The sequence below is a fragment of the Lissotriton vulgaris genome, chromosome 9, assembly GCF_964263255.1.
Source record: "Lissotriton vulgaris chromosome 9, aLisVul1.2, whole genome shotgun sequence".
NCBI lineage: Eukaryota > Metazoa > Chordata > Amphibia > Caudata > Salamandridae > Lissotriton > Lissotriton vulgaris.
The window spans coordinates 457,578,615-457,606,538 of record NC_141697.1 but is presented as its reverse complement, the minus strand read 5'-3'; the positions used below and the strand labels follow the sequence as shown (position 1 = coordinate 457,606,538).

General features: G+C 43.1%; 1 protein-coding gene across 1 annotated transcript in view; it reads right to left on the bottom strand.

The window, feature by feature from the left end:
- The window catches only part of AKT1 (AKT serine/threonine kinase 1), a 441,526-nt gene that overhangs the window by 330,684 nt on the left and 82,918 nt on the right, over positions 1-27,924 (bottom strand). The window contains exon 2 of the mRNA XM_086937905.1: positions 18,777-18,903. Coding sequence (XP_086794031.1) covers positions 18,777-18,822 — 46 coding nt within the window. The 5' untranslated portion in view covers positions 18,823-18,903. The remainder of the gene's footprint in view (positions 1-18,776; positions 18,904-27,924) is intronic.

Sequence of the window (27,924 nt, the reverse complement as noted above, 5' to 3'; positions counted from 1 at the left end):
TCAGCAACCGACCGGCCGGGCTTGGCTCCGCCATTACAACATCAGCAACCGACCGGCCGGGCTTGGCTCCGCCGGCCGGACCACATCCCCCAGCATCCTTAGGGGCACTGTGACGACGCCTACAAACAGCGCGCCAGGAGGCGCATAAAGCACCGGCAGGGGCTGAGCCCCCTGTTTCCTTTTGCTCAACGCTTGCTGCCCTACCCGAGGTTCCTGACCTTCCTCCTCTGCGGCCGGGCTTGGCTCCGCCATTACAACATCAGCAACCGACCGGCCGGGCTTGGCTCCGCCGGCCGGACCACATCCCCCAGCATCCTTAGGGGCACTGTGACGACGCCTGCAAACAGCGCGCCAGGAGGCGCATAAAGCACCGGCAGGGGCTGAGCCCCCTGTTTCCTTTTGCTCAACGCTTGCTGCCCTACCCGAGGTTCCGGACCTTCCTCCTCTGCGGCCGGGCTTGGCTCCGCCATTACAACATCAGCAACCGACCGGCCGGGCTCGGCTCCGCCATTACAACATCAGCAACCGACCGGCCGGGCTTGGCTCCGCCGGCCGGACCACATCCCCCAGCATCCTTAGGGGCACTGTGACGACGCCTGCAAACAGCGCGCCAGGAGGCGCATAAAGCACCGTCAGGGGCTGAGCCCCCCGTTTCCTTTTGCTCAACGCTTGTTGCCCTACCCGAGGTTCCTGACCTTCCTCCTCTGCGGCCGGGCTTGGCTCCACCATTACAACATCAGCAACCGACCGGCCGGGCTTGGCTCCGCCAGCCGGACCACATCCCCCAGCATCCTTAGGGGCACTGTGACGACGCCTGCAAACAGCGCGCCAGGAGGCGCATAAAGCACCGGCAGGGGCTGAGCCCCCTGTTTCCTTTTGCTCAACGCTTGCTGCCCTACCCGAGGTTCTGGACGTTCCTCCTCTGCGGCCGGGCTTGGCTCCGCCATTACAACATCAGCAACCGACCGGCCGGGCTTGGCTCCGCCGGCCGGACCACATCCCCCAGCATCCTTAGGGGCACTGTGACGACGCCTGCAAACAGCGCGCCAGGAGGCGCATAAAGCACCGTCAGGGGCTGAGCCCCCCGTTTCCTTTTGCTCAACGCTTGTTGCCCTACCCGAGGTTCCTGACCTTCCTCCTCTGCGGCCGGGCTTGGCTCCGCCATTACAACATCAGCAACCGACCGGCCGGGCTTGGCTCCGCCGGCCGGACCACATCCCCCAGCATCCTTAGGGGCACTGTGACGACGCCTGCAAACAGCGCGCCAGGAGGCGCATAAAGCACCGGCAGGGCCCTCGCCCCGCGAGGACGCGCGCCGGACGAAGCCCGGACTAAGGGCGGACAGTCTAAGACAGTCCGAGACAGGCAGAGACTGGGCTGGGCAAATTACTCTGCTCGTTTTTTTTCAGGTGAGACTGTTCCATTGCTCGAGGAGGATCCTGGACATTATTAGGCATTGCTTTTCAATGCTCTGTGCCTAATCCGATCAGAGAGACTGAGGTACACACTTTCAGCGTATTTATATTGTGTTTCGGGGAGGGTTCTGTTTTCTGTCTTATTGGTGTGCTATGCCTAGCAAAAAACGTTTCCAGGTAAAAAACACCATGGACAACTACTTAGTGCAGGTAGTTGCCAAAATTAATAGTGAGAGGAGATTCTCACTTGGGCTGGGTGCTTCTCCTAAGTCTCCTACATCAATCTTGTCCGCACCTGACTCTGTTCAATCCCCGAACCTAGCTAATAGTAGTCTTCCGGTTGTATTACCTGAATTTGATGACAATGCTCTCCTGGACCAGACTAATTGTGTACTTGAGGTTAGTGATAATGAAAATGAGGCTGAACTACACCCCCAGGAGGTAAAAGCCCCTACCCCAGTACCTGCGCCACGCACTACTAGAGGAGCAAAAAAGGGTCAGCAAAAGCGGGGAGGGCTCCGCTCAAGTCGTAAGAAGCCTGCATCCCCACCAAGTAATATTGTGGTGGAGGATGAAGGGTTACTTGACGCAGTTGGTGTGTCTTTAACCAATGAGCAGTTTAGGAAGTTGCTGGCTATGATAGACACTAAGATCCAGGGAATTGTAAAGCCACTGGTGGGAAAGATAGATAAGCTTACTAACGAAGTTAAACGATTAGGGGGTCTTTTGAGCAAAACTTTGGAGGAAGTAGAAAAACTGCCTGCTGAAATGATAAATAAGATTGAGTCAAAGAATGGAACATCAAGCCCTGCGGGAGGGGGTGAGGGAGGAGCACTCCCCTTGTCTAATCACCCTGTGGCTTCACAAGTAGTGTCAGGGGAGGGTGTACAAGGGGTAGTTGTCCCTCCTGTTGTACTTCCAGAGCAGGCACATGCGAAAGGCTCGGTTGAGCTTATAGTTGAGGCTTCCCCCTTTGTCCTTGTTCTAGCTAACGTTCCTAAACTGGAACCAGGACAGGACGAAACTACATCTTCATTGCTGTCTAAAGCCTTATATTGGCTAACCAACAACATGGTAATAACCCCCTGGGGTAAGCAACAACTGGCAGAGGAACTAGTTATGGCTAGGAGGGTGGAGTGGATAGGTAGCAGCCCAAAAAGATTCAGGGGTGACTGTGTTGTCTTGAATTTTTCAGACCCTGAGGTGTTAATTAACATCTTGCCCAATCTCCTACCTCCACAGCGAAGGTCCACTGATATTGTCCCGCTTATCCTAGACTTTTTTTTACTATCGGAAAGGGGGGGGGGGTTCTAATCGGTGCACATTAAGAACAAAATGGAATGTGGTCTCTGCAAAGGGGAAGAATGTTGTTACATCCTCTGAGTGGGGAATAAATCTTGAGAATAGGTTTTCAGCCCTCTCCAATTTGAACGACTGTGATTGACTTCAAGGGGGTAAATGTATAGTACCATCAGGTGTAAAAGCCCAGAGAATATGCTCCCTGAATGTCCATAAAGGTAATGAGGTTGTCCATTTGAATCCTACAAGCACTCTAGCGCAGGCAAGTTCAGCGGTATCAGTGACGGGAGTGTCCTCTTCTTTGACTCCAATTCCTGATGCTCAACTTGATTGTCCAACCGGGGTGGGGAATCTTATCTCTTGGAACTTGGCTGGGCTATGCTCCAAACTAGATTGTGGGGACTGGCTTGGCTTTGTTAATTTATATGATGTGTGTATGTTTCAAGAGACGTGGGCATGTGAGCCTGTATTTGCGCTAGGATATTTAAATTTTTCTGTGCCAGCAGTAAAGGGCCCGAAAGGGAGGCCAATGGGGGGTCTTACAATCTGGGTCCGACAAACCCTCAAACTTAAAATAACAAATATTGAGACTAGTCATAACGACATTCAGTTAGTCAGGGTAACCAGTGATGAAACAGGGTCACTAGATATATATAATATATATGCTAGGAATGTTAAGGGGGTGTTAGATCTGGGAAACCTCCTTGATAAATTTTCCCCAGATAATAAGGTGGTGATAGCAGGCGATTTTAATAGGACATTTGAGCCCCTGGTCTTAGGTGAGGTCTCTATTGGAGCAGAAGAGGACTCCCAATGGGGCATTCCTGCATTAGATTTGAAGCCAGTTACCCGTTGGACTGAGGAAATTATAGATCTGAATGCACTGTGCTTAGAAAAAGGTCTGAGAGCTTTGAACGGACGTACAGCTTTGGATAGAAAAGGCTCGATGACCTTTGATAATGGAAGACATAAAAGTAGGATAGATTATGTTATTTGCAGCTTATCGCTGTGGTCATCTGTCTGTGATATGGAGGTCGTTATGAGACCTGAGAGCGACCACAATCCTTTATGTGTGGAGCACAAATGGTGGGTGGTTGGGACAAATCCTACTTCTTTAAATACTCTTGCTCCGCCCTGGCTTATCCCAGAAAATAACATGCGTAGGCTTAAATGGGCCAGTATTATGACCAATCAACAGGCTATTGATAATATTAATTATGAAACTGACCAAGCCATAGCTGCTTTGGAATCAATTAGTGTTTTCCCCTCTGGCCTGAAGGAAGTGGTTAACATACATGATACCCTGTTCGCCAAGATTAAAAAACATTTCTTGAAACCTGTTAGGCGAAATGGGGCTAGAGCTAGTAAAGATGCTAAATGGTATAATGCCGAATGTAGGGCTGCACGTCTGGCTCTAGGGCAGGCAATTAAAATGAGGGTGACTGAAAACACTCATCTAGCCAGAAAGAATTATAAAACCTGCATAGTGAAAGCTAAAAGAGACTGGGATGAGCTACACTGGTGTAAACTGAAAAAAGCAAGTGATAGAAAGGATTCCAGAGCGTTCTGGAATATCGTTAAATGGGGTAGCGAGAGAGTAGAGGAATCCCCTAATAATAACGTACCTCAGGAAGCTTGGGTAGAATTTTTTAGCTCGCAGTATGCTCTCAATACACAGATTAGAGGGGAGGCCAGTATTAATAGGTCTTTTTCCCATGGTATTCTTTTTAATGATAAAGAGGTTTTGACTGCTATAAGCGCTGTGCACAGAGGACGCGCACCAGGATCAGATGGCGTTCCTGCAGATATCTTTTTAAATGATAAAGTGCAGTGGTGTAAATACATCTATATGCTTATTAATTTTATTGCCAAGGGTGCTGATGTCCCTGCCTCTTGGAGAGGTGCGGTGATTATCCCTGTGTTTAAAGAGGGAGACCGTGCACAGCCGGGTGCCAATAAGCCTTATCGACACTGTACAAAAAATAGTCGGCCATGTGGTGGTAAATAGGCTCCTAGATTGGGCAGAGGACAACAATATTCTATCACCGTACCAAGCAGGATTCAGAAGGGCAACTAGCACGGTTGACCAAGTGTTCCGCTTTCAACTGCTTCAGTGGAAGACTGTGGTGCTGGGAGGAGGCAGCCTTTATGCAGCATTTGTTGATTTGAGGGCTGCCTTCGACCTGGTCCCACGGGCAAAACTGTGGCAAGTTCTACAGAGTTTGAGGGTCCCTGAGGAATTATTGACCTTGGTAATGCGATTACACGAGCTCACTTTTGCCAAAATCCAGTGGGGAGGGCATGACATGGTCACAGATGAATTTCCAGTCGACAGGGGTGTTCAATGGCCCCAACCTTGTTCACTCTGTATATAAACGGCGTTGTCCCCCGTATGGTAACAGCTCCTGTAGACGCTCCATCTCTCTCAGGGTTAAAAATCCCTATATTAATGTTTGCGGACGACATGCTTATTATGTCGAAAACGCCTAGTGGTTTGCCGCGTGCTCTGTGTATTTTTGAGAATTTCTGTGGGGAGCATGGGTTAGAGGTGAACGCCACTAAAACCAAACTCATGGCTTTTAAACCACATCGTAGCTGTAAGTCCAACATCATCATGAGTGGGCGGCCTCCTGAGGTGGTAAACTCATTTACATATCTAGGAATTCTCATTGCAGATAACAGTCGATGGAGCCAGCATATAAACATCGCCACTCTGCGACATAAGCAATTGTCGGGTGCCATTAATATGGAACATAGGAAATCTCTGACCAAACCTATTAAGCCAGCTTTATTGGTTTACGAAGCGAAGGCTATAGGGTCGGCACTTTATGGTACGGAGATATGGGGCTTGGAAAACTTGTACTCACTACAGGGTTCTGAGAATAAATTCTTAAGATTACTCACTGGTACCCCGAAAAGCACCCCTCTCCTGCCTTTAAGATATGAGCTTGGTAGGAAGCAAATTAAGGATCTAGCCAGACTACGTCCAATTTTATATTGGCGAAGATTATGGACTACCCCCGAGCTTGCGCGTTATGCCGAAGGTTTTATTGATGTCATAAAGGCGGACTGTTTTCATAGAATTAGTTGGCTCAATTCACTGAAGGCAATACTGTACGAGCTTGGGTTAAGTTCTATATGGCTTGATCCAACAGGTGCCTCATTTCCTACCAAGTCAGCCCTAAAAATTATATTCTGGGAACATGTTGCTAATAAGAGCTTGAGTAATTCGAGTAATGGGTCTATGTCCGTTGGTTTCCTTGAGGTAAAACTGTACCCGGTCTTGGAGTCGTACTGGGACATTGTTTCTAAACCAGGAGACAGGAAGCTCCTATTCCAACTGAGAGCTGGAGCCCTCCCTATAAGATCATTGACAGCCAAATGGGGCTCAGGGGGGAGTGACATCTGCCCAGCCTGTGGAACGGGGAAGAAAAATCTTGGACATTTTCTGTTCGCTTGTAAAGCATATTGTGTCCCTCAACGTGTTTGGTTAGCTCCTATGTGTAGGAACCTTGGTACTACTTGCAGTTCCGTTGCTCTGCGCATTATATGCTCAAGCCCATTAACATGGATCTCAATAGCAACAGCTAAATATATTGGCTGGGCATGGGCGATCCTTTAGAGATTGCTAGTCAATTAACTATTCTCTGGGTGATCAGGCAGAGACTGCTAGTTATTTAACTATTCTCTGCCTGTAAAATTTGTTTTTATAAAATTTTCTTTAGTTTTTAGAATAATAATGAACTTGATAGATATTCAGAGACTGCTAGTTATTTGACTATTCTCTGTGTGTAAAATGTTCCACTGAAATTGACACTGCTTGCTTTTTAAATTGCATATACTCTTTTTAATGTATAAATCAAACCTCTTATGAATTCTTTTTAAATTTTTTGTAAATACTGCGAGACTTTGTTCTAACCAAATGTATTGTATGTATTTAGTAGTGCTTTGTAAATGTGTCTGATTGTAGATTTAATTCTATTTTAATACTGTCAATATTTTGTGTATGTTTGCTTTTATTAGTATACACTCGAATAAAGCACTTTTGAATTGAATTGGATTTCCACCTGAATGCCGGTTTGACGACAGGTATCGGGAAACATTGGCGGGAGGGGATGGTGGAACCCCAGACCTGCCTGGCCTGCCAGTATGTGGTGATGGCGGCTGGTACTATCAAAGCATTCACTTGCCTATAAAGACTTATCATGCAGGGAATGCGTCAGCCCTTAACAGCACTGCGCCTCAAATGGGAGGAGGACCTAGGTGAGGCTATCAATGAAAAACCATGGGGGGAACTTGTGGAAAGGGCCTGGAAGAGCTCAAGAAATGCGCGCTTACAGTTAATTCACTTCCATGTCCTGCACAGGGCGTACCTCACGCCGGGCAAAGTTAATGAATACTTCGGGGTCCGGGCTATGTGCCAGAGATGAAATTTAGAGGGTGCAGGGTTCCTCCATATGTTCTGGGATTGCCCGCATCTGGGAGAGTTCTGGAGGGGAGTGACAACTGGACTGACGGAAGTGACAGAGAGACTGCATTGGCGCCAGGCTGTTACTTGCTGCACTGGTTCCCCCACAATGCCAAGAACAAAGTTACTAGTAAGTTCGTAGACCTGGGATTGGTGTTGGCTAAAAGGGAACTTACTAGCCACTGGAAAACGAAAAACGGCCCTGGTCTGACACGCTGGTCTAGGGAGATGGTGAAGTGGGCGGACTGCGAGGGGAACTTCCGACCACAGATGGCCAACCGTACTGGGAATGAGAGGACGCTGGAGATGGCACAGGCATGGGTGGCATTGGTGAACCTGTTGAAACACTCGACTGACGACGCTGCAGACGATCCGGGGGAGGTTTGCGCTTTAGCGGGGGAATGATCCCGGGATTACCATGTTGTCCGCAGACATCTCTGGGTTGGGCTGACATGGTGCTGGTCCCCTCTGGTGATGGCACTCGCCAGAGGTGTGTAATGTGGAGCCCCTCTTCCATGACTATATTGTCCGATACCCGAATACAGGTGCTTTGAAGCTCAGCGACATGCCTGGGGAGTGGGGAGGGAGAGGGGTTGGGGGAGTTTAGGGGGAGTTAAGATGGGGTGGGGGTCTATAGGCTGTTCTCTGCATAGTGACTTCTAGTGGAATTTAGGGTGTATAGAGTGTATTGACAATTCCCTCTGGATCCAGAGTTGCGGGAGGGCATTGACCCGAGATGTGCATTCCTATATTTTTCCAACAGGTGGACTGGCACTTGACACTACAGGCTTATCTTACACTTTAATATCCCACTATGTTGCATATTGTGCTTATCATCATGTCTGCCGCAACGCCCTGTGGGCTGTTTTTCCCTGTACTATTGCGAAATAATAAAATTTGTTTCAAGGGGAGAGGATGTAGCCTCACGGCTAGAGCAGTCAACCTCAAAGCTAGGGAACCGGGTTCTAGTCTCAGCATCAACGCTCAACATCTTGTGATTCTGGGCAAATTTGAATGTGTCCATCTGTAACGAAACTGGTGCTCATGTGAAGTGCCCTGATACCTGATATCTTCGGGTTTAGCTTGGGCTATATAAAACTCTTTAAAAAAAAATTTAAAAAAACTAACTTTTCTAAAAGGCAACAGAAAAGGACTACAATAGTTCAACCAATTAGCGGTCAGTTCATCGAATATAGGCAGACATCCCTCGATTAACTTCCTCTTTCTTGTATGCAACAGGAGCGCTTCCATCTCTTTGCATTATTCTCCCTTGTTATTCTCAGAGCCTGGAAAAGTTTAGAACAGAGAACCATGAACCCCTACTTTTATGACTCAGGTCACAAACATTTATACATAGTCATAACTTTGCACTTCTGGTTTGGCCCTGGAGGTCCCTGTGGGACCCCCTGAGCATGCCTAGGGTAGAAACACCCTGACCTCTTTTCTTGTTTTCCATCATTTTTAACCTTTTTTCTTGTGACTCAGTTCAACCGAATCACAAGATGGCTGCCAACACTTCCTGATTTGAAGTGTTGGCAGCCAATCAGATTGCAGGCATGAGATCGGGAGGGTTTGCGGATCCCCCGCGTCCCCAGTTGTATATCTGAGAAATGTTTATATTTCTCAGGAACTCCTAAATGGATTTCCACGATTTACAAAAAGAGTACTTTCTGAACCAAGAGCTACCTTTTTGCCAAATTTGGTGTAATTCCATTAAGCAGTTCGGGCTGTAGCCGTGTCAAAAGTATCCTATAGAAATTAACATGGAGAAAATGTGTTTTGGGCCCCCCACGCTTTTTCGCGGCCCCCCTTGACTTATCGCCTTGAAACTTTCAACACAGCAGCTGACTTGATCTCCCCATTAGTTTTGAAATTTCTGGAAGATTCGTCAAACGATGCCAAAGATATAGGCAAATCAAAAAATGCTTTTCCTATGGAAGCTAGGTCCTAACTATAACTACCTATTGGCGACCACCAGTAGGTAATATACACACGCACACATACATACCATATCTACCTCAAACATGTATCAGCAACTTATCCTAACAGCTTTCCTATACTTCACTTACATATTGTCACTATGTATTTATACTTACCCCAAGTGTAACTCATACAAGGGCTGCTATGCGAACTCTGAAGAGCTTGGATACCATTGGGTCAAGTTCACGCTATACAAAACTAGATAAATACATAAAAGAAATAAACTGCCAGTATTTTTCTAGTAGCACACCACTAGTAAGGCGCTGGACAAGCCAGCATTGATTTTGTCCACTCAGAGCATGATAGGGTCTTTGCCCTGTGGTTGACTCACCCAACTGCTATTGAGGGTTGTCCCTCACCTGGGCCCTGCCTCCAAACAGCAGAATCGGCATGTGAAAGTGCAAGAGCCAAAATATGCTGCATATACAGACCCGCTTTGCGGGCATCTTGCTGTCTACTTTTATGAAATACAGACCCATGAAAAAACGGTCAACAGAGGCTTCTAGGCAGCTCTGGGAAGCGTAGGCTCCACTGGGACACACGTTCATCAGTTTCAGTGAAGCTGACAAAAGCACGTTCTCCGTGGAGCAACGAGATGCGTCTCACTCGCAAGTGCGCCACCTACTGGGCGGCCGGTCTCACCAAACTCCAGTGGTTACTGAGGCTACTGCAACAGCTATACACAGGGTGTAAAAGCAAATAACAGTAGAAATTGCATTAAACGACTTGCTAACAAAACAGGAGAAATGTAAAGAGTACTTATCTGCTAACAGCATGAAAGAAACAGGAAGTTAATTGGGGGGGGGGGGTGTCTGCCTATATACAATGTACTGACAGCTGGTTGGTTTAACTGTTGTAGTCCTTTTCCTGTTGCCTGTTGGGAAAGTTATTTTATTTACCTGACTGTTGAAGTCTGCTGGAACGGAATAAAGGAAGAAAGCATAATCCTCGCCTCCAGTCCTGACATAGAATCAATATTTCCAGGCTGTGGAAGAGGGATCAACAGATCTAGTAGAGCAAATACTCATTTGTGTTAAAAACAAATATATTTAAAACTTTCTCTCCAAATCAGCCCAAACAGCAATTAGCATCATTCTGTCTAGATTACAAGAAATATAAACAATACCTGAGTCACCAATCACATGAGAATACGCCAGACCCTGGTCCATACCCTAATAACATCCAGGCTGGACTATGGAAATGTACTGTATCTAGGGGCCAGCGTAAAATGCTTCTCGAGACTACAACGTATACAGAATGCAGCTGCCCGCTTGATCCTACAATTGCCCAGAAGGGCATCAGCACAAAAAGCACTGAGGACCCTCCACTGGCTCCCGATTAAGGAACGGGTGACTTTCAAGGCCCTCTGTGTAGGACATCGCATCCTTCATGGAAGAGGCCCTAGGTATCTGCATGGCCTTCTGAAACGGTACGAGCCTACCCGCCAGCTAAGATCACGCGGCACTGGGCAAGTGCAGGTCCCGAAGGCTAAAAGAGCTAGAATGGGTGGAAAATCTTTTAGAGTCATGACCGCAAGGATATGGAACAAGTTACCAGAAAAGCTGCGTCTGGAATCCTCGGAGTCCATCTTTCGAAAAGACCTGAAAACAGTCCTCTTCCCCAAAGACTAGTGCCAGGCCTAAGACATTTCATGAAATCATGCCTTAGACTCTCCTGAAGCAACTGTAGCAACCAGCGTGGGGACACACTTGCTAGTGTAACCAAGCACTTTATAAAATATATATAAATAAATAAAACCATATCAGAAGAGGTCCTGAATGCAGTCTCCACAAAAACCTTCCTAGATAATAGGAGTAAGCTGCAGATTTGAGCTAAAGAAAGTATCCATTACATTAGGGCACACCACACTGACTTAGATCATAATTTCTCGGCCTCTTCAAAGAAATAAAAGAAACAAAAGACAATAGTATGTTCTTTTGGAACACTGCCAGAGAGACACAAATGCAATCCCTCCCCAGTGGACAGCAAACTCGATAGAGCTACAGTAGCAATCTTAGAGAGTCACAGTTCTGAGTAAATGTACAAAAGTCAAGATTACCAGCATGACCAACCATTCAATTCCTTTGGACATTGTATTGTAGTGCGTGGCATCTCATTAGGTGATGTCACCTGAAAAGAACACAAAATATATAAATTTCTCCAAATTCCATAGACTGAGTGCAACCTTTTGGTCAGTATAGATATTCCTTGATGGCAGTGTTAAACAAGAACTATGGCTTGGGATCCAAACCTCACCAAAGAGCCAGGGAAAGCAGAATTGTTAACTAGTGTAGCTGCCTTGTAACTGTTCCCTGTTATGACAGACTGATGGTAGGCTCAACTTTCAACATAGTTGGGTGACACATGCAATTTTGCCCACGCCCCATGGAGGTACAGCCTAGCAGATCCATCCATTAATTTGGGTCCTTTGTCTACAGCATGTATGGTCAATGAATGGAAGATTTTGTAATGTAAGCATGTGTGAGTTCATGTCTCTAGTCAGGTGAATGATTCAATCCATTTCCCATCTCCGTCTTTGAAGCCATTTGTATCTGTGGATGGGGGAGATAGACCACCAGCCCTTTGAAGTTAGCCAGAGCTCACTTGTCTCCAGTTCTCAATATATCTGCATTCTTAAAGCATTGTAGCCTCCTGTCTAGAGCCAAAAACCATTTCACCTGAGCCAGTTCCAGGCTGCCTTGGGAGGTGCAATGGTACAATGGTAATATGTGATCTAGCCCAAGCTCATCACACCAAAGACATTCAACCCAATAATTGCTGGAGTGCTCCCCAAGATTTGAAAGGTCCAAATACCCTAATTCGACAGACCTATCTGTAAGTAGTGACCCGTGACCAGAGAAGTGTTCAAATTAGGGGGTGGAGCCCCCTACAACTGAATTCCCGAGTGTAAAGTATTTTTCACCTGTTGATGGAAATTTCCACCATCTGGGTGGAGATCTCCCTATGGAAAAGTATACAGATATTTAAAGAAGTTTTAATATTTTTTTTAAATATACTTTTAAAATAAATGAATTTAAAATATTTCATATTAACCTGGAAATTGTAACATTTTACAGCACATTAACTCAAATTAAATGTGTATTGTGGAGAAGTGTGGCTCATTGGTTAGAGGAGGCAGACCTGGAAGCAGAGGTCAGCCCGGGACTAGGGTTCAATTCCCGGCTCGGTGGTGTCTTGAGTCCTAAAATGTCCATGGACTCGACAATTCTCGCTCCGGTGCCTACTCGATTCATGGGTTCACACTCTGCAACTCTGGGCAATAGCTTGCTTAATCTCCACAACGGCACCTCGCGGCGGGATGCCTGGCTTTCACCTTGCGGATACCCTGCCGGGGTTATCTCACAGGGGAATACCAGGACGGGTTCCCTAAGCAAGCGCTTAGAAACCGCTCGGTGATTTGCGCTATATAAATTCCTGTACATTTACATTTATAAACAAATAAGCTAGTTGCATACAATTAATTCATAAATATTTTCTAAATATTTAAAAAATACTCACTATGACTATGTTTACTTAGTATTTAGTTAACATGGTTAAAAGTTATATATTCTATTCATTTAGCAATTTTCAATTTTTTTTAAAAGTTTGATTTTATTGTTGAAGTTGTTTTATTATTACATTAAAAAAATCAATAATTATATAAAACATGTTATCGCTTAAAAAAAATTATCAATATATTTTATTTGTTGAAGTAATTTAACGCAATTAACATCAGTTAAAATGGGGTGTTACTATAGTTCCCTACCTCAATAGTTTTTTAATAGAATCTGCTGCAGTCCCATTTGTTGGCCATGTGTTGTGCTTGACATTACAAGGCTGGGCTGGAGTACATTTCAGCCATCTGACATCTTTAGGCCTACTGTAACTTTAGGAATGTGTTTTGTTAACTGGGGTTGTCATACTTATTTTGTAGGTATGTGTTTTGTATTAGCATGCGTTTCCCAAACCCCTCTTCAAATTTCCATTAATACATCCGATTTAACGCCAATTGTTCACCATTTCAGCTTAATTTTCCTGGTCCTACCCACATGTCCTGCTAAATCATATGCCTTGATGTCCACCACAGTGTCGGAGATAGCCACACAGAAAAGACAGGAGAGGCGGAGCACTCTAGCATTATGTTTTTGAGGGGAGTTTTGTAGTACATGAGCAGTACTACTTTACATACTACAATTGGTGAACCGGGTCATAAATTCAGAGCTAACGAAACTCCCGGAACTGTATTTAAAAAACATAAAAGTGGCAATTTTTAAATTTTTTTTTAATTGCATCTGAATTATAAAACTTGCTACAATAAAAAAAAGAAAAATGTAACATCATGGGCCATATATACAAAAAGGCTATGAATTCTTGGTAATTCAAAAGGTTAAGTATACGGAAGACTTCACTGCATAGATAAGGGAAATATAATGCCAAACAGATAAACTGCAGAAAAACTTTAAAAAATGTACAAGAAAGGAAACAAACCCTGCGAGCGAAAAGGAACTAAAACTATGATTCTTAGCTTAGCAAACAAAAACCAGGGAGGGCAGGAAATATATCAATTAAAACACTGATCTTCTGGCGGAGGAGCCAAGCCGGCGACCAAGATGGCCGCCTAGGCTCCCGGCTCCGTCGACCTCCTTCTCCTGCCACAAGATCCTGTTATTTATCCTGCGCCTATGCCCGCCCCCGCATAGATGAGTCGAAATGACGCCTGACCGTGTGATCCAGAGTGATCCACCAGCTTTGAGAATGGAGAAATGTTGTCATTAAGATTGTGGCCTGCACCAGCTTTGGAGCCGGGTCCTCGAGTGATGGAGCGGCCGGCAGCTAATTGAACAACATCGGCCACAAGGGGTCGGGAAGAACCGGTCAGCCTGGATGGAAGTTGAGATCTGCCCGATTTTAACGGTGGACCTCGAATCCAAATAGCAGCAACAGTGGTGTATGAAGATAACACAGCGGCTGCAACTGGAGCGCCCTGAATGACGGAACCCGGAGAGTTGGCGGCCCGGATTCTGACTGTAACTCGGCCCGATTGATGCGGGCGTAACTCGGAGGCAGCCCTGGTGTGTCCCGGAAAATCGGTGGGATCGTATGCTGGCCGTTAAAGAGTATCGGAGCGGGATTTTGCTTACAGATATGGGCACAGAAGGCGGACACAGTGAACGAAATGGCGCCCAAAACCGACCCGAGTAAAACCCGGACCTGCTCCTTCAGAGGGACTAGAAAGGCCTCAATGAACAATTCGGAACAATATATTCTGCTCAAGGGATCTTCGGTGGAGACGAAAACTGACACCACTGGGGGAGAAGAGATGGCATCGACCAGGGATGAACCTAAACTAGAAGATACAATAGCGGCTATCGGTAGGGTTCATTCCTCCCTGGGCCAGAGAATGAAAGCCATAGACCATAAATTGGATGCCGTTACGCCTGAGATGGGGCAAATAAGAGCATCCGTCTTAAAATCGAATGAAAAAGCGAAAGCCCTGGAACTTAAAGCAGCTAAATTAATAGATGACGTGATTTCCTTGAAACAGGAGGTGCGGGAGCTTCAGGCCTCGAGAACTCTTGTGGGTAGCAAGTTAACTGAATATGAAGGACGGGCAAGGCGAAACAACGTTCGAATACTGGGAATCCCGGAGGAGTCAGAGGGTCAAACATCAGCTCAGTTTGTGGAAGATTTTATCCGTTACCATCTGAAGTTTACGCAATGGGTTCAAAAACAACGTCTGGGATTCTTGCCGGTGAAAAGGTAATTCGGAGACAACGGGATACAATAGGCTTTGATGTTTCCGGCTCGCTTCCGGGTGGAACTTTTTGCAAAAGTCTGGTTCTTTGACTCTCCTGAGGCGGCGGCAGACTGGAAGTATTCATGCGCCTGATCGGGCGGGCCAAGGTTGAGAATAAATGACTGCTTGATGACATTAGTTAGTTTGGTGGCTGTGCGGGACTCAATTTTATATCATCAGTAGTGGGAGGCGGGAAAGGCAAACAATGATTCCCCTGATTTGTGTTTTTGAATATTGAACTCGGTGAATTCATAAACATAGGGGAAGCCGAGATGTGGCGGGGGGGCTGGAGGCCTGACCAAAGGTCCTCCTCCACTTACTATTTTTAGTTATTGTAGAATAGATTCGGGGCGACAGGCACACTGCTAGTTGGGGTAGAGCGTAAGCTACATGCAGGGGTGCAGGGAGGGGGGGTGCGCATTTTGCGATGTTTATTTTTTTGTTTTATTGTATGCATAGATATCTGTCATTTATCCTGATCATGTTTTAGTATCCGGGGGCACTATAAGCTTTATTATCCTGATTCTATGGGTGGGCGGGGTCTGAGAGCAGTTACGCTTAGGGTGTATCGTAAATTGTATTTAGCTGCATATTGTCGAGAGATTATGAGCGTCTGTGTCTCAGTAACCTCTCTTGTCGTCCTACATTTATCCTGATATTTGAACTATTTCTTTAACTCATTGTGACCAATTTCTTTAACTCATTGTGACCAACTGTATTGCACCTGATACATTCTTATTTTCTTTGTTTTTATTAATAAAAAGATTTTTTTTTAAAACACTAATCACCTAATTTCTTAAAATATAAAGCACAAAAATTAAGCAAACGTTTTGTCCATTTCATAAGGGGCGTCTCCATGCTGGAAATAGAGGAGTGCTTACCTAAGGCACAACTACGCTCTTCTATTGGCACCAAACTGACCCAATGACTAATATGGTTAAAAATAATGACTGGCTCTTTGACTTTATTTACCCCGCTTTTCTAATGTAACATTCAGCTTTATACTGATGACATTCTTATATTTGAAAGGCAAAGAAAATGACCTGTTTGTAATTCATATGATGTTTCAAAAGTATCGGCAAACATACAAAAGAAACAAATGTAGGCATAAGACTCAAACAAGATCATTATGGTGTTCTGTGATCTAGAGTCCCCAAGAGATATTTATATTTAGGGATACCAGATTCTGAAATGTTTTTGAATGAATTCAATACGTCCAACAGAGCATTAGTTAAGAATTTAAAATAAACAGTTCTGGATGGATCAGTTTGATCAAAAGTAGCGGCCTGATTAAGAGTCTGGCGGTCTTCCGAGTGCCAGACTCGTGGTGGCGCAGGAGTGGCGGTCCATCATTTTGCGGATTACTACTTACCAACAGTTATCAGCAGTTTTCCCGGGCGGTGTCACAGGGGCGCCACAAAGCTTTATGCTGAGCAGGGTCTGGGGCAGTCACCATCAGCCTTTTCATGGTGGAGCCTCACAATGAAAAAGCTGGCGGAGCAAGAACAAAGGGGGCCCTTTAGGGCCCCCAAGTCTCCCACGCCATGTAGATACATTCAGAGGGGCACAAAAAGCCTGGGATCTTTGCTCACACTCAGTGGCTTTACCATAGCCAGGACCCTGAGTGTTTCCAGCCATTCATAGGTGTGATAGCCATGCCCTAAAATGTGCTCTAATCAGCCCTAAGTCCACAGGACATCTGCCATCTTAGGGCATACTGGAGGCGGTCCTTGCAGTGCTTACAACATGATGGACTGGGGTGATATGGGGCGGATTGCTCCATGTATATGAAACCTAGCAGTCACATACTTCTCGCCCCATCCCTTCCACAGTGGTAGCAGAGATCATTCATTACAGGACATGGATGGTCACTATCCTGCCTCCAGACAGGTCACCAGTCAAAACTGTAGGTAACTGGCAGGACAGAGGGCATGGCAGGGCTATTCAAAAAGGTGCAATGTGTAAACTGACTAGGTGAAGGATGCTGCTTCACTTGCATATGGACACTGTGGACAGTTGCTCTGCTTTGAGAGTTTAAATATATGCTCGAATGGGGAAATTGACTTGTCCCTTGTGCTTAAAATACTCAGACTTATGTACTAGCATGGCTATCAGACTGGAACAATGGTGGCCTGCACCTGGTGTCAGACACTCACACTCAGACACACACACATACTCAGACATACACACACACACACACACCTGCACTCAGACATACAGACATGCATACACACACACACACACACCCAGACATACACACACACACACACACACACACACAGGTATTGTGAAAACTAGCCTGCCTATGGTGTTTTACAGACAGGGACACAGCATACCACTGCGCTTTACAAATTGTGATATTGCAGAAAATGATATGGCAATGATCCTTTACATACTGGAAAATCGGACAGGTGGAACTATGGGGATAATGACCAGAAACTAGATCAAACCCAGGGCTTAATCAATACAAGAATTAGTGAAGTGATCATGCTCTTTCTTAGGAACGTATTGCTACTGCTACCAAATGTCAGTGTTGCCAAATATTAAGGTTACTTAGTCTTTATTCCACATCACACCTCTTTTCTGCCAACAACCCTGGTTTTCCTTACAGTTCTCTCTTTAGTTCACCTGCAGGTTTGTCACAGATGTCCTATTTTTTAGCTTTCTTCTTGCTCCTTTTTCATTGTTCCCTTTTCTTGCCCTGGGATCAAATTCTGATGAAGAAAATTAAGTCCAGGTCCCCTAAAGAGATGCTGGTGCCCACCACATGACACCACTGGCACTGGAAGATCTGTTAATTGCTTTCAGTAGTGCTAGTACAGAGGCTTAGTACTCAGTGATACAGTGGCACCGGTAAATTCACAAGAATGGAAGACAAATACAGTACAATGGACCTCTAAGTAGAGATGCTGCAGAATCTGTATCTGTAAAAGCATCTGAGGAAGAGGTGAACATGGGTGGAAAGATTTAAACGGATCCCCAAATGTCAACAATATTTCTACCACTAGAAATCATTGGAATAACAAACGTTCAAGTTAATGAAGATAACATTTCACATTTTCCACAGGGGATGGGTGACTTAAAATCCTGTTGATAAAATAGCATAAATTTACAATGTTTGGAATTCAATTTTCCTAAAGACTCTTTCAGTGGATATACATGCTTATTTAAAAATATGGAAATTTTTTCGTCATGTTTGACTTTATCTATTACCTATAAATCCAACATAAATTGTACAGTGTACCCATATATATATTGTATAATAGACAAATTTGGGCCATTGACAAAATGCCAGCTGTAAAATTGAGCTCAGCCATTTTCCTTTCTAACTTAAAAAAAATCTACAATGAACAGCTGGATCACATATAAATGTCATGCTATTAGACATTATTCCTTTTTCTATGCAATCTACCAACTGATATACCTATGCATTTTGTAAACAGCGATTGTTATACTTCATAACTATAGTCAATTGTCGTGTGTTTTATCTACCATTTCATTTTTTTTGTGGAAAAAGAGTCAACACACTTTTATGTTAAAATCCATTCTCATAAAGCATTTAACGCATTTTTTGAATTGCAATACATGTAGCTTATAGTATCCTTGCACAAAGCCAGATAAAATTACGAAATATGCTATTGGGAGGGACATTAAGCTCAAACTAGTTTTTCAGCGTATCGCATCCCTATTATTGCAATTGCCACGTGAACCACTTCAAATGCAACACTCCGGAGCACATTAAGCAGTCACTTCTATAATGGCCTTTATATAAAATGTTTGCTATTAGAACTCCTACACCATGCAATGAGTCACTTACCGCGTTTATGAAGCCATCCTTCCTTAACTACGGTTACTTCATCCATAATGGAAAACTATTTCACCACAGCCCCAGTAAAAATTGTGATTTTCCAAACACAACTTAAATTCCGGATATGAATGATTCCCTGTAGGAAAAAAAACAGCATTGGATGAGCAATGCAAGCAAATATTTTAAAAACAGTATATACATTTCTTATTAGCATTCTGACATAAGCCTTTGACAGTACTGCTTCAAACCTGTCATGAAGAGTGCAGAAGATGACATAATTATTTTTATTTATTCATGCTTCTAAAAGGTTCAGCATTCACAACAACGGAAATAGCTTTTCTCTCAGCAATCACACACAAAGGATAAAATAAATACCGTCAACCTTTCAACATTAAGGACCTGCTTCAGGGTAGGGTGGCACATTTCAATCCCAGCACAAAACATGATCACTTTAGTAAACATCTCCCTTTCCCCTTAATTAATTGAGTCACTTGGTAAAAAAAAGTTAATATTCAAGCTAATACAGCATTTGTGGTGGAAAATACAACATTCCATTCTTAACTGCTCATTTTAAAGCAGAAAACTTGAAATATTAATTTTTATCACACCAGGTAAACTTTGCACTCCACAGTCTCGTTATTTACAGGTACATTGTTATGGAATTCGGGTATAAGTTGGACATTTTTAAGATCAGGCTTGGGGTTTTTTACACTTCTTTACCGTGAATGTTTTACAAAGTACCTCTTTTAAATCCAAGGCACATCACATCTGGGTATTTATATTTTCATAACACCAAACAAATGAAATACTTCCCTGGACAAATTGTTAGTTTGTTAATGGCTAAGTAATAATATGTCAGTAATTAAATATTTTAAAGTATTTTCAATTTACCTAAATTTGCATCCATGATACAAACCATAAACTGCATAACTAGCAAGCACGAAAGCGCTTTTTAAATTTATATTATTAATTATCTGATAAAGGACATAGAAGTACTGGGTTGAGCAGCATTCAAAGTCCAATTTTTGTGTCACCTGCTTGTGATCTCTTCTCCGGATGTTTGGGTCAGAACTCACCCTCAGGGAGGAATTAATATAGATAATGATATTAACTGAGAGTACAATGGAGGACTTGAGAATACACTGGAGGGGATTTCTTGCAGTAGACACTGCAGTCAAGAACAGGATTTTATAGCTACAATGAAGGATATACAGAAGATTACTTGAGAGGTTTTGACTCTAACTGCATCAATATGGCTAAGAGAAGGATTAGTAAACAAAAGATAAAAACGTTATGTACAAGGTCGAAAGTCAGTAAAGTGGATCAGAAAGGATTAGATGAATTCCTGCATATAATAGTGATATACCTAAGATAAGTAAGAAGCTGAACAAACACTGGCATATACTTTAGCTGCAAAATATGTTCGGCACAGATCAAGTATTACTTTATTTAGAGGACTGCTAAGCATTAAATCTGTGGTTTTGTTTAAGGAGGACATTGTGGAGTTTACAGATTGGTCCTAAACAAAATATGTTAGAATTCGAATATGTTTTAAAATCAGGGAATATATAGTTCTATATCGTACTCATTTGTGGATGTGAAAAATATAAGGGTTGAATGAAAGAATAACTGAATATTTAAGAGCAGTTAGAAATCAAGATGAGCATTATTAAATATTTCCTCATTATGTGGAGAGAAACATTGCAGGCATTTGGATCGAAGTTTGAAGTTCCATTATTTCGAATATATTCATGATGACCAAAGAGAAGATTATGTAACTGAAATTGAAGGCAGTGAAATATGGACATAATACAGATAATGAATATCAATATTTTTGAGGCGCTAATATGTTGTTACCTTCTATGGATAATAGGTAACAGTAAGATGTTTATTTGCAGTAATGAAATGTATAGTATATGTTGCAGTTCAACTGCAATTTCGAATGGGGATCGCAGTTGCACACACCAATTGAGATTGTGATTACAACACATTGCTTCACTTTGTACTGCCTTAATACCTTTTTTTCTGATGTGATGATTTCATATTTATATGCATTTTCAAAGTTTAATTCCCAAATGTTTGTCTTCTGTAATCTCTCTCTCTGGACGTTGACCACTTCTTGAAAAAGAGGACTGCACTATGCATTTGGAACCCATTACAGATTTGAGACTGTGACCAAGGTGTTTGCCTATTATTGCTTTCAGATGAGAGAAGGTTGTATTTATCATTTACTTTAAACTTCATATTGAACGGTTAGCTTGGTGGGAGGCGGCATAACACAAGACCTTACTTTGCACTATGTCTGTACAGGTGTAATGCAGACATGTTTACAGATCGTCATAGTTCAATACCCAATGTTGGTCTGGTGTAATAGCTGAAGGTCTCTCAACATAATATTGCCTAATACAATGCAGTCCACAAATGACTTCTCCAGGCTTTATGGACCCTTGTTGCAGATATGGGATTAAAACCCATGAGTTTCCCTTCTGCGCTGATGGATCAGGGGATTTTAAAAATCAGTTCCAACCATGTTTTACTCTCAATTAGTTTCAGATATACATTTTGACTGGGTTTAGTTACAGATGAATCATACCATTACTTTATGAACTTAAGAATGATTGCTGCGGATTTGTTTACATAGATTCGCCTATAAGAACTATTTAAATTCAGAATATTCAGATATACGTAGGGCATTTTTGGGCGTCTGTCATTTTGTTTGCATTTAGAATGTGTATCATGGGTGGAGTTACTTACAGTAGCCTACACTTCATTTTGTTTTATTAAACTGCACATATCTGATGGCTGGTGTCTTCATTAATATGTCAGAGCTGTTAATCCAAGTGTTAAATGATTTGGTGGATTATCATAGAACATTTAAGATGGCACTGGCTCCAACGTATACGTAGATATTTTTAGAGTGATTACTGATATTGAGCCCTGAAATACACCCTCACTCCATAACGATGTATGGATACCACTCCGTGTAGAGCAGTTTACCAGCATGCTGATAGAAGATTGCACACTATTTTGTGTATGACATTGAGATTAATGACTGCTTACATTTACTTATGGCCTGGGCCTGGATATGCAGCTTTTATTTGTAGCCTGAGACACTTTTTGATCACGTGGAAGCTCTTGTGTATTTCCAGCGTAAAGGGACACAACCTGGATGACAACTAGGTAAAACTGGTTACTGCAGTTGTAATTTTTGGAATGGACAACTGGTGATGGACTTGGTCTCTGATTTTCGTGGTCAAATACTGCTGATTTTTATTTTGCTCACTGGATGTTTTTATGACTGATTTGCTAATAAATCTAGTCTGATTTAGTGCTGATGTCTACCACTTTTAAAATATGAATCACGTTTTCCCTATCAGCAAAACCTGTGTAAAAACCTGGTCCCTGACTGTATGGTGCTTTTATTTATGATGTTAAGCATAATGTATTGGTGGATGCAGGATATTTTTGTAAACATATCATTTGGATAGATGGCGATTGTATAAATATGTTTATTATTTCAAGTCTTGAGGAAGTTCCTATGAATAATATTTCTGGAACAAAGCAAACTGGGAGGAACATTTTATACTAAAATACCCAATAAATAAGATTTCGATCAATGAACTTAGAGTGGATATTATTGATCTCATCAAAATGGACCATCTAAGGGACTGCAAACAACTTTGCATAATACTTCTATCGTGGTAATATAAAAAGAAGTAAGATTTCCCACAAAACATTTGGGGATTACTGAGCTACATTATTTTACGAGTGAACCTTATAGATAAAGCTGGCACAACCAACATATTTGGTCCTGCTTCAAGCACATCAATTATTGGGATGAAATCGCTTATGGGATGGCCAATTTTTCAGGAAAATAAGTAGCAACAATGTAGTAAAAGTCCTCCGATGGAGTCATGGAGGTAGGTGCCACAGACATATTTAGCAATCTCAGGGCGATTCTAATGTGGGCATGACAGCTTGAAATTATTAATTGGTGAATGACCAACATTTAGATGGTCTTTTTATTTAAAACGGCTCTGGCCAGACATTGCCTTCTCTATTTTTTGTCTTCAGTTTACAGCTTTCCTGTTTCAAGGTCTGCAGTAAATCCCACATAAGTCGAAGTCTAGCATTTTTACACTGCATTGTGTTGTATTGTAGTATAGCATTTAGATAGTGCCTACTACACCAGGTCGGGTGTCGAAGTGGCTACAGGCAAAAGTAGCATTCTTTCTACACCATATGATTGTGAGGTTAGAAGAGAACGGTCTTTGTTTTGAGACTCTGTAGGGAGTGTTTTTTTTTGTCTTGTGTGACTGCTATGCTATGTTATGGGAATTGCAAAGCTTGGCAAGCAGCCAGAATGATATTCTGCCACAGTGGAATATAGAGCTAAAAGACGTGGGCCCTGCTTTAGTAGTTGGTGGGCACACCGCCAGCCGACAGTGAACGGGAACATGCCGACAAGAAGGTGGCATTCGGCCACCGTATTGAGATCACTGCGGGACTGACTATGCGTCTGCGGCGCAGTGATGGTGGCGGAATGCTGCAGCTCTAAATAAGAGCTGCATTCAATGCAGGCCACGCTGAAATGCATTTCGGCAGTCGGGTGCACTGTTTCCCTGCAGCACGGTCTGCAGGAGCAATCTATCTGGTTCCTTTCCACCTACACTGGTTGCTGCAGAATAGGACCGTTTGAGTTGTAATGGTTCAGCAGAATAAAACAGTCATAGGTAGGGCCACTGGACTTAAACAGCAGGGAAGGACCAAATTGTTCAGCAGGGCACACTAAATTATGCACAAAGGAGAGGTAAATTATACAGCAAATTAGGTGATAGTACTACCTAATTATTTTGACATTTTTACACGTTAACTCTATCTGCATTAATGTTTTACCTCATAAGTACCAGTTTGACATACAAATACTGCAATAAACAGAAAGTTGATGGGTCAACGTTTGCGAAGGACCTGCCACTCCACTGACACGTATTGCTTCACTTTTAGTAACTTTGGCTCCGCTGCCCTTTTAGTAAATTTTGATCCATTTCAGCTAGAATTTGTGTTTTGATGCAAATGCAGCAAATTTATATTAATGCGGAAAACTCTGCAGCCGCAAAATTGCATAATTTCAGTGGCTCTGGTTGTAATAGGGACTAAGTTTGTACATCTACCTGGAGGACTGTCACATACAATTACAGTAGAGACGGGGAGATTCCGAATGGGTTTAGATCTGCAGCCTCCATTTCACTAGTAAGGAGTCAGATTCTAAATAATGCGATTATCTGCCAACCTAGCTCTTGAGTATTGATTAACGTGGACTCACAGTTGAGGATGTGGAGATGTGGCAATCCCAGATAATTTGGTGTTGACTAACACTCCAGGAGAAGTAATCTCTGTGAAGGGGATGGTAATACATAGAAGCAATGAACCCCGAAGTCCAGGAGCAGATGTAGCGACCCACTGGAGATTGAAGTGGGTTCAGAGTGAGAATCCCAAAAAGCTGGTACTCTAGATGACAGTGAATGGGTATACCCTGACAAGGCGCCTTCAGATGGGTACAAAGCAACCCCATGGGAGCCCACTGCTGACGATGCAGTGAAATAATAAGGATTATCATTAGTGATTCTCTTTCCACTAGTTACCATGCAATTTCCGATATTCTTCTTGTGTCTATTATTGCACTATTGTGTAGATTCCTTATCTATTGCTACTTTCATGTTCTCAAGTTGAGGTGCTTCACACTGCATATCATCATGTATAAACACTGCTTATTGTAGTCTAGTTATCATGGTATTTGTGCATAGCACTTCACAACATTGTTACATAGAGCAGCAAAGTGCTTTTTATTCTAGTGATAAATGTTTAAAAATATAGTATAGGAGTGTGTTTGGGCAACGTTACTGATATTCTGAACAAAATCATGTGTAATCGCCTTCACCACGTGACACATAGAAAAATAATCAAAAAACACATTAAAAGAAACAAGAGGGTGTCTTTAAAATAATTAAAAGAGGAAGCCGAGCTCCACTTCAGCCAACTATCTAGAAGACACGTGCAACACACAAGAACATTATTACACGGCAGAGCCAATACAACATTTTGAGGACATGTCGGACCACCCACTCGTGGCCAGATTGGCATTTCCGACACCCTGGCAGTCTAAGGGGCTGCTTTGAGAGCTTGATGTGCTAGCATGACCCAACCACTAAAAGCCTTATGCCACATCCTAGCTACTTACTGCTTCTGCAGAGTGGGGCTGGTCTGAACATATTTGCAATGGATGCACTTCAGTGAATCTTTCGGGTGGGAAGAATATAAAACACAATTGGTATTCTTCCAAAATGAATAAAGACCAACACTATGAAACGCCTCAACTCAACAAGGTAGACACAACTAAATATATTGAGCATGTAGCACATTGTAACAACCAAAGGATTTATGCCATATGCCAGGACTAGTCCTGGTAGTATTTTTCATTGTAAATAATATTTTTTTTTAAGTGATATTGTACTATAGCTGAACCCATCAGCGAATTGCAAACAACAAGACATAGCTTTAGCGCAGTACAGCACACATATCGGACTACGTATTTTTAATGTATGCACAACAACCCCGTGTGGACTGCGGGGAAAAGGCCAAAAACTTCAAAGGAAAACAGTGGTATATCTTCACCCTGGCAAATGTCTGGCACAATATTTCAACATTCCCTTGTAATTGATAATATGTGAACTACAGCATGGTGTAAAGAGGCAAAGAGCAGACCCATCGATTTGCTGTTGAAATTTAGTGTGGTGTTTTGTTTAGTTGAAAGTATTTGAGCAGTCACTAGATATCTTTAGGGTGTGCGGAGTATGACAGATTTTCGGCATATGTTTTGAACAGTTTGTTACAATATAGCAGGTCTATAAGCCAGCCATCTTGTGTGGGCATATGGCCAGGTCCCCAACACATAGCAACCTGGTGTGTAGCTAACAGAAGTGCTAGTGTAAACCTAACGATGAAGGGCATATTCCTGACCAACTCCAAAAGACTAGTGCAAGGATCCGGGTCAATGCAGTGTGCAGTCATTCTGGTTAATGTTGAAGTGATCATGTGCCAGTATGCTCGGATCCTAGCGCACCCCTGCGGCATCCTGGGCCTTTTACCTAAGGCACAACAAATTTTCTTAAGTCGACATTTTTATCAATCTGTAAGGTGCATAGTAGATTCTTTTAAGAAATCTTAAGTGAATAATGCATAGCCTGCTATTCGGCGACAAATCTCCAGTCTTTGAGCAACATAATGACCAATGCACTTCTGAGGGCCCGGCATTCGATTCCAACCAACCCTAGAGGAGGTATTAAGGATTTGTGCTTCTTTCTGCATGGCGTTGAATAATTGCATGATCACACCCTTGTAGTGAAAGGGTTTTGAATAGAGTAGGTCAGGGGGAATTCATTGAATGTAGCCTTACAGGACTCACAAAGTCTATGGGAAAGAAAGATCACTAGTGGGGTGTGATCTTCAGGACAGTCAAAATCTTGGAGTTGAATAAAAGCGCCCCCAGGGAACAGATAAAGTTTAAACAAGTTAAGCTTGCTTATGTTCTGTATGGATTTCTCTATACAGATCAGTGAGAGTTGGGAATGGTGCAGTAGTGGGAGTTCTGGCACCTAAAAACGACCCATTGACACTTTTGAGCCCAGTTTGTGCCACGCCAATATGCTCAAACTATCTGATGCAACACATCCTTAAACCAGCGCTCAAGAAATGCTCCATACTTGATCAAATAATTTACCAAAACGACCTGCTCTCTGTCAATGAACCCCTTCTAGTTGACTGGTCCGACCACTTTCTTATTTTTTTCTTGTTACAACTCTATCACATCATGACCAGAGGCCAATCAAAAAGAGTGACATCCTGGTTCCACAATATCAAGCACATCAATATCAGCACACTCCGCAAAACTGGAATGAAGGTATTTCCCCCCTATTAGTTTAGACACGGACGTCAATGTCTCCACTACCCACTGATTCAACAGACTCTGTTTTGCTTGATGAAGAAGTTTCATACCAGAACAAAATGAAAAGACCACCACCATCTGATCCTTTGTTCAATAAGGCCTTACAGGCAGGAAAAAAAACCTTGAGATCTCTATATAAGAAAATGAAATCGACTCCTTCCACCAAAAATCTGGCACGCCTCCGCAATGCAAGAACCCTTTAACAAAACCACATATTTTATGAGAAATCAAATCTCTTTAGATCCGTTCTAGACTCAGTCAAAAATCAACCAAAATAATTTTGATTTGATCAAAACAGCCAGCAGCCCTCCATTGCCACCTTCCATCAATCAAAGTTGATGACCCCGTCTAGAAATCAGAGGAGTTTGTAATTTTTTTTAAATTCTAAACTGAAATAGCTTCCATTGCAGGATGAACATTCTATCCCCACCACTGTTTGGAAAACCAAAAACACCTGGCAAATCTTTTACATTATCTGAGAGAACGTCCTACTTAACACCTCATCACAACTAAACCCTCAAATCACTTTGTGGACCATATTCCGAATAACATTTCCAAAGACCTTTACACTCACATGCTCTTTTACTGGCCAAAATGAGTAAATCTCTCTCACCCAAGGATCTTTCCATGGTTCCCTCAAAACTGGTCATCACCCCATTTCTTTAAAAATTTGAAGTAGATGTGAACGACCTCAATTAATTTCACGCTATCACCAACCTACCTTTTCTTGTAAAACTCAATCAATCCATCATTTTGTACAGCGTGGCTAATCACACAAGAAGGTTTCCAGGCGCTTGCAGGATGCAATAGGCTCAGTCGAGTAGCTAGGTCTTGAGAGCTTTTCGGAATTCCCTTAGAGATGGGGAGGTACAGAGCTACAGAGGGAGGTTGTTCCAGGCTTTCACTGTGAGGTAGGAGAAGTAGTCCTCTGCTTGAGCTTCTGTTGGTGAGGGAAGTGTGGGTGAGAGCTAGGGAGGCGGAAGGTAGTTGTCTGGCTAGTTGGTGTAAGTTTAGGCGGTGATTGATGTAGGCTGGTCTTAGGTGGTGAAGGACTCTGTATGCGTGGGTCAGTAGCTTGAATTGCCATCTCTTCTTTACTGGAAGCCAGTGGAGTTCCTTGAGGTGAGAGGAGATGTGGGTGCGATGGGGGAGGTC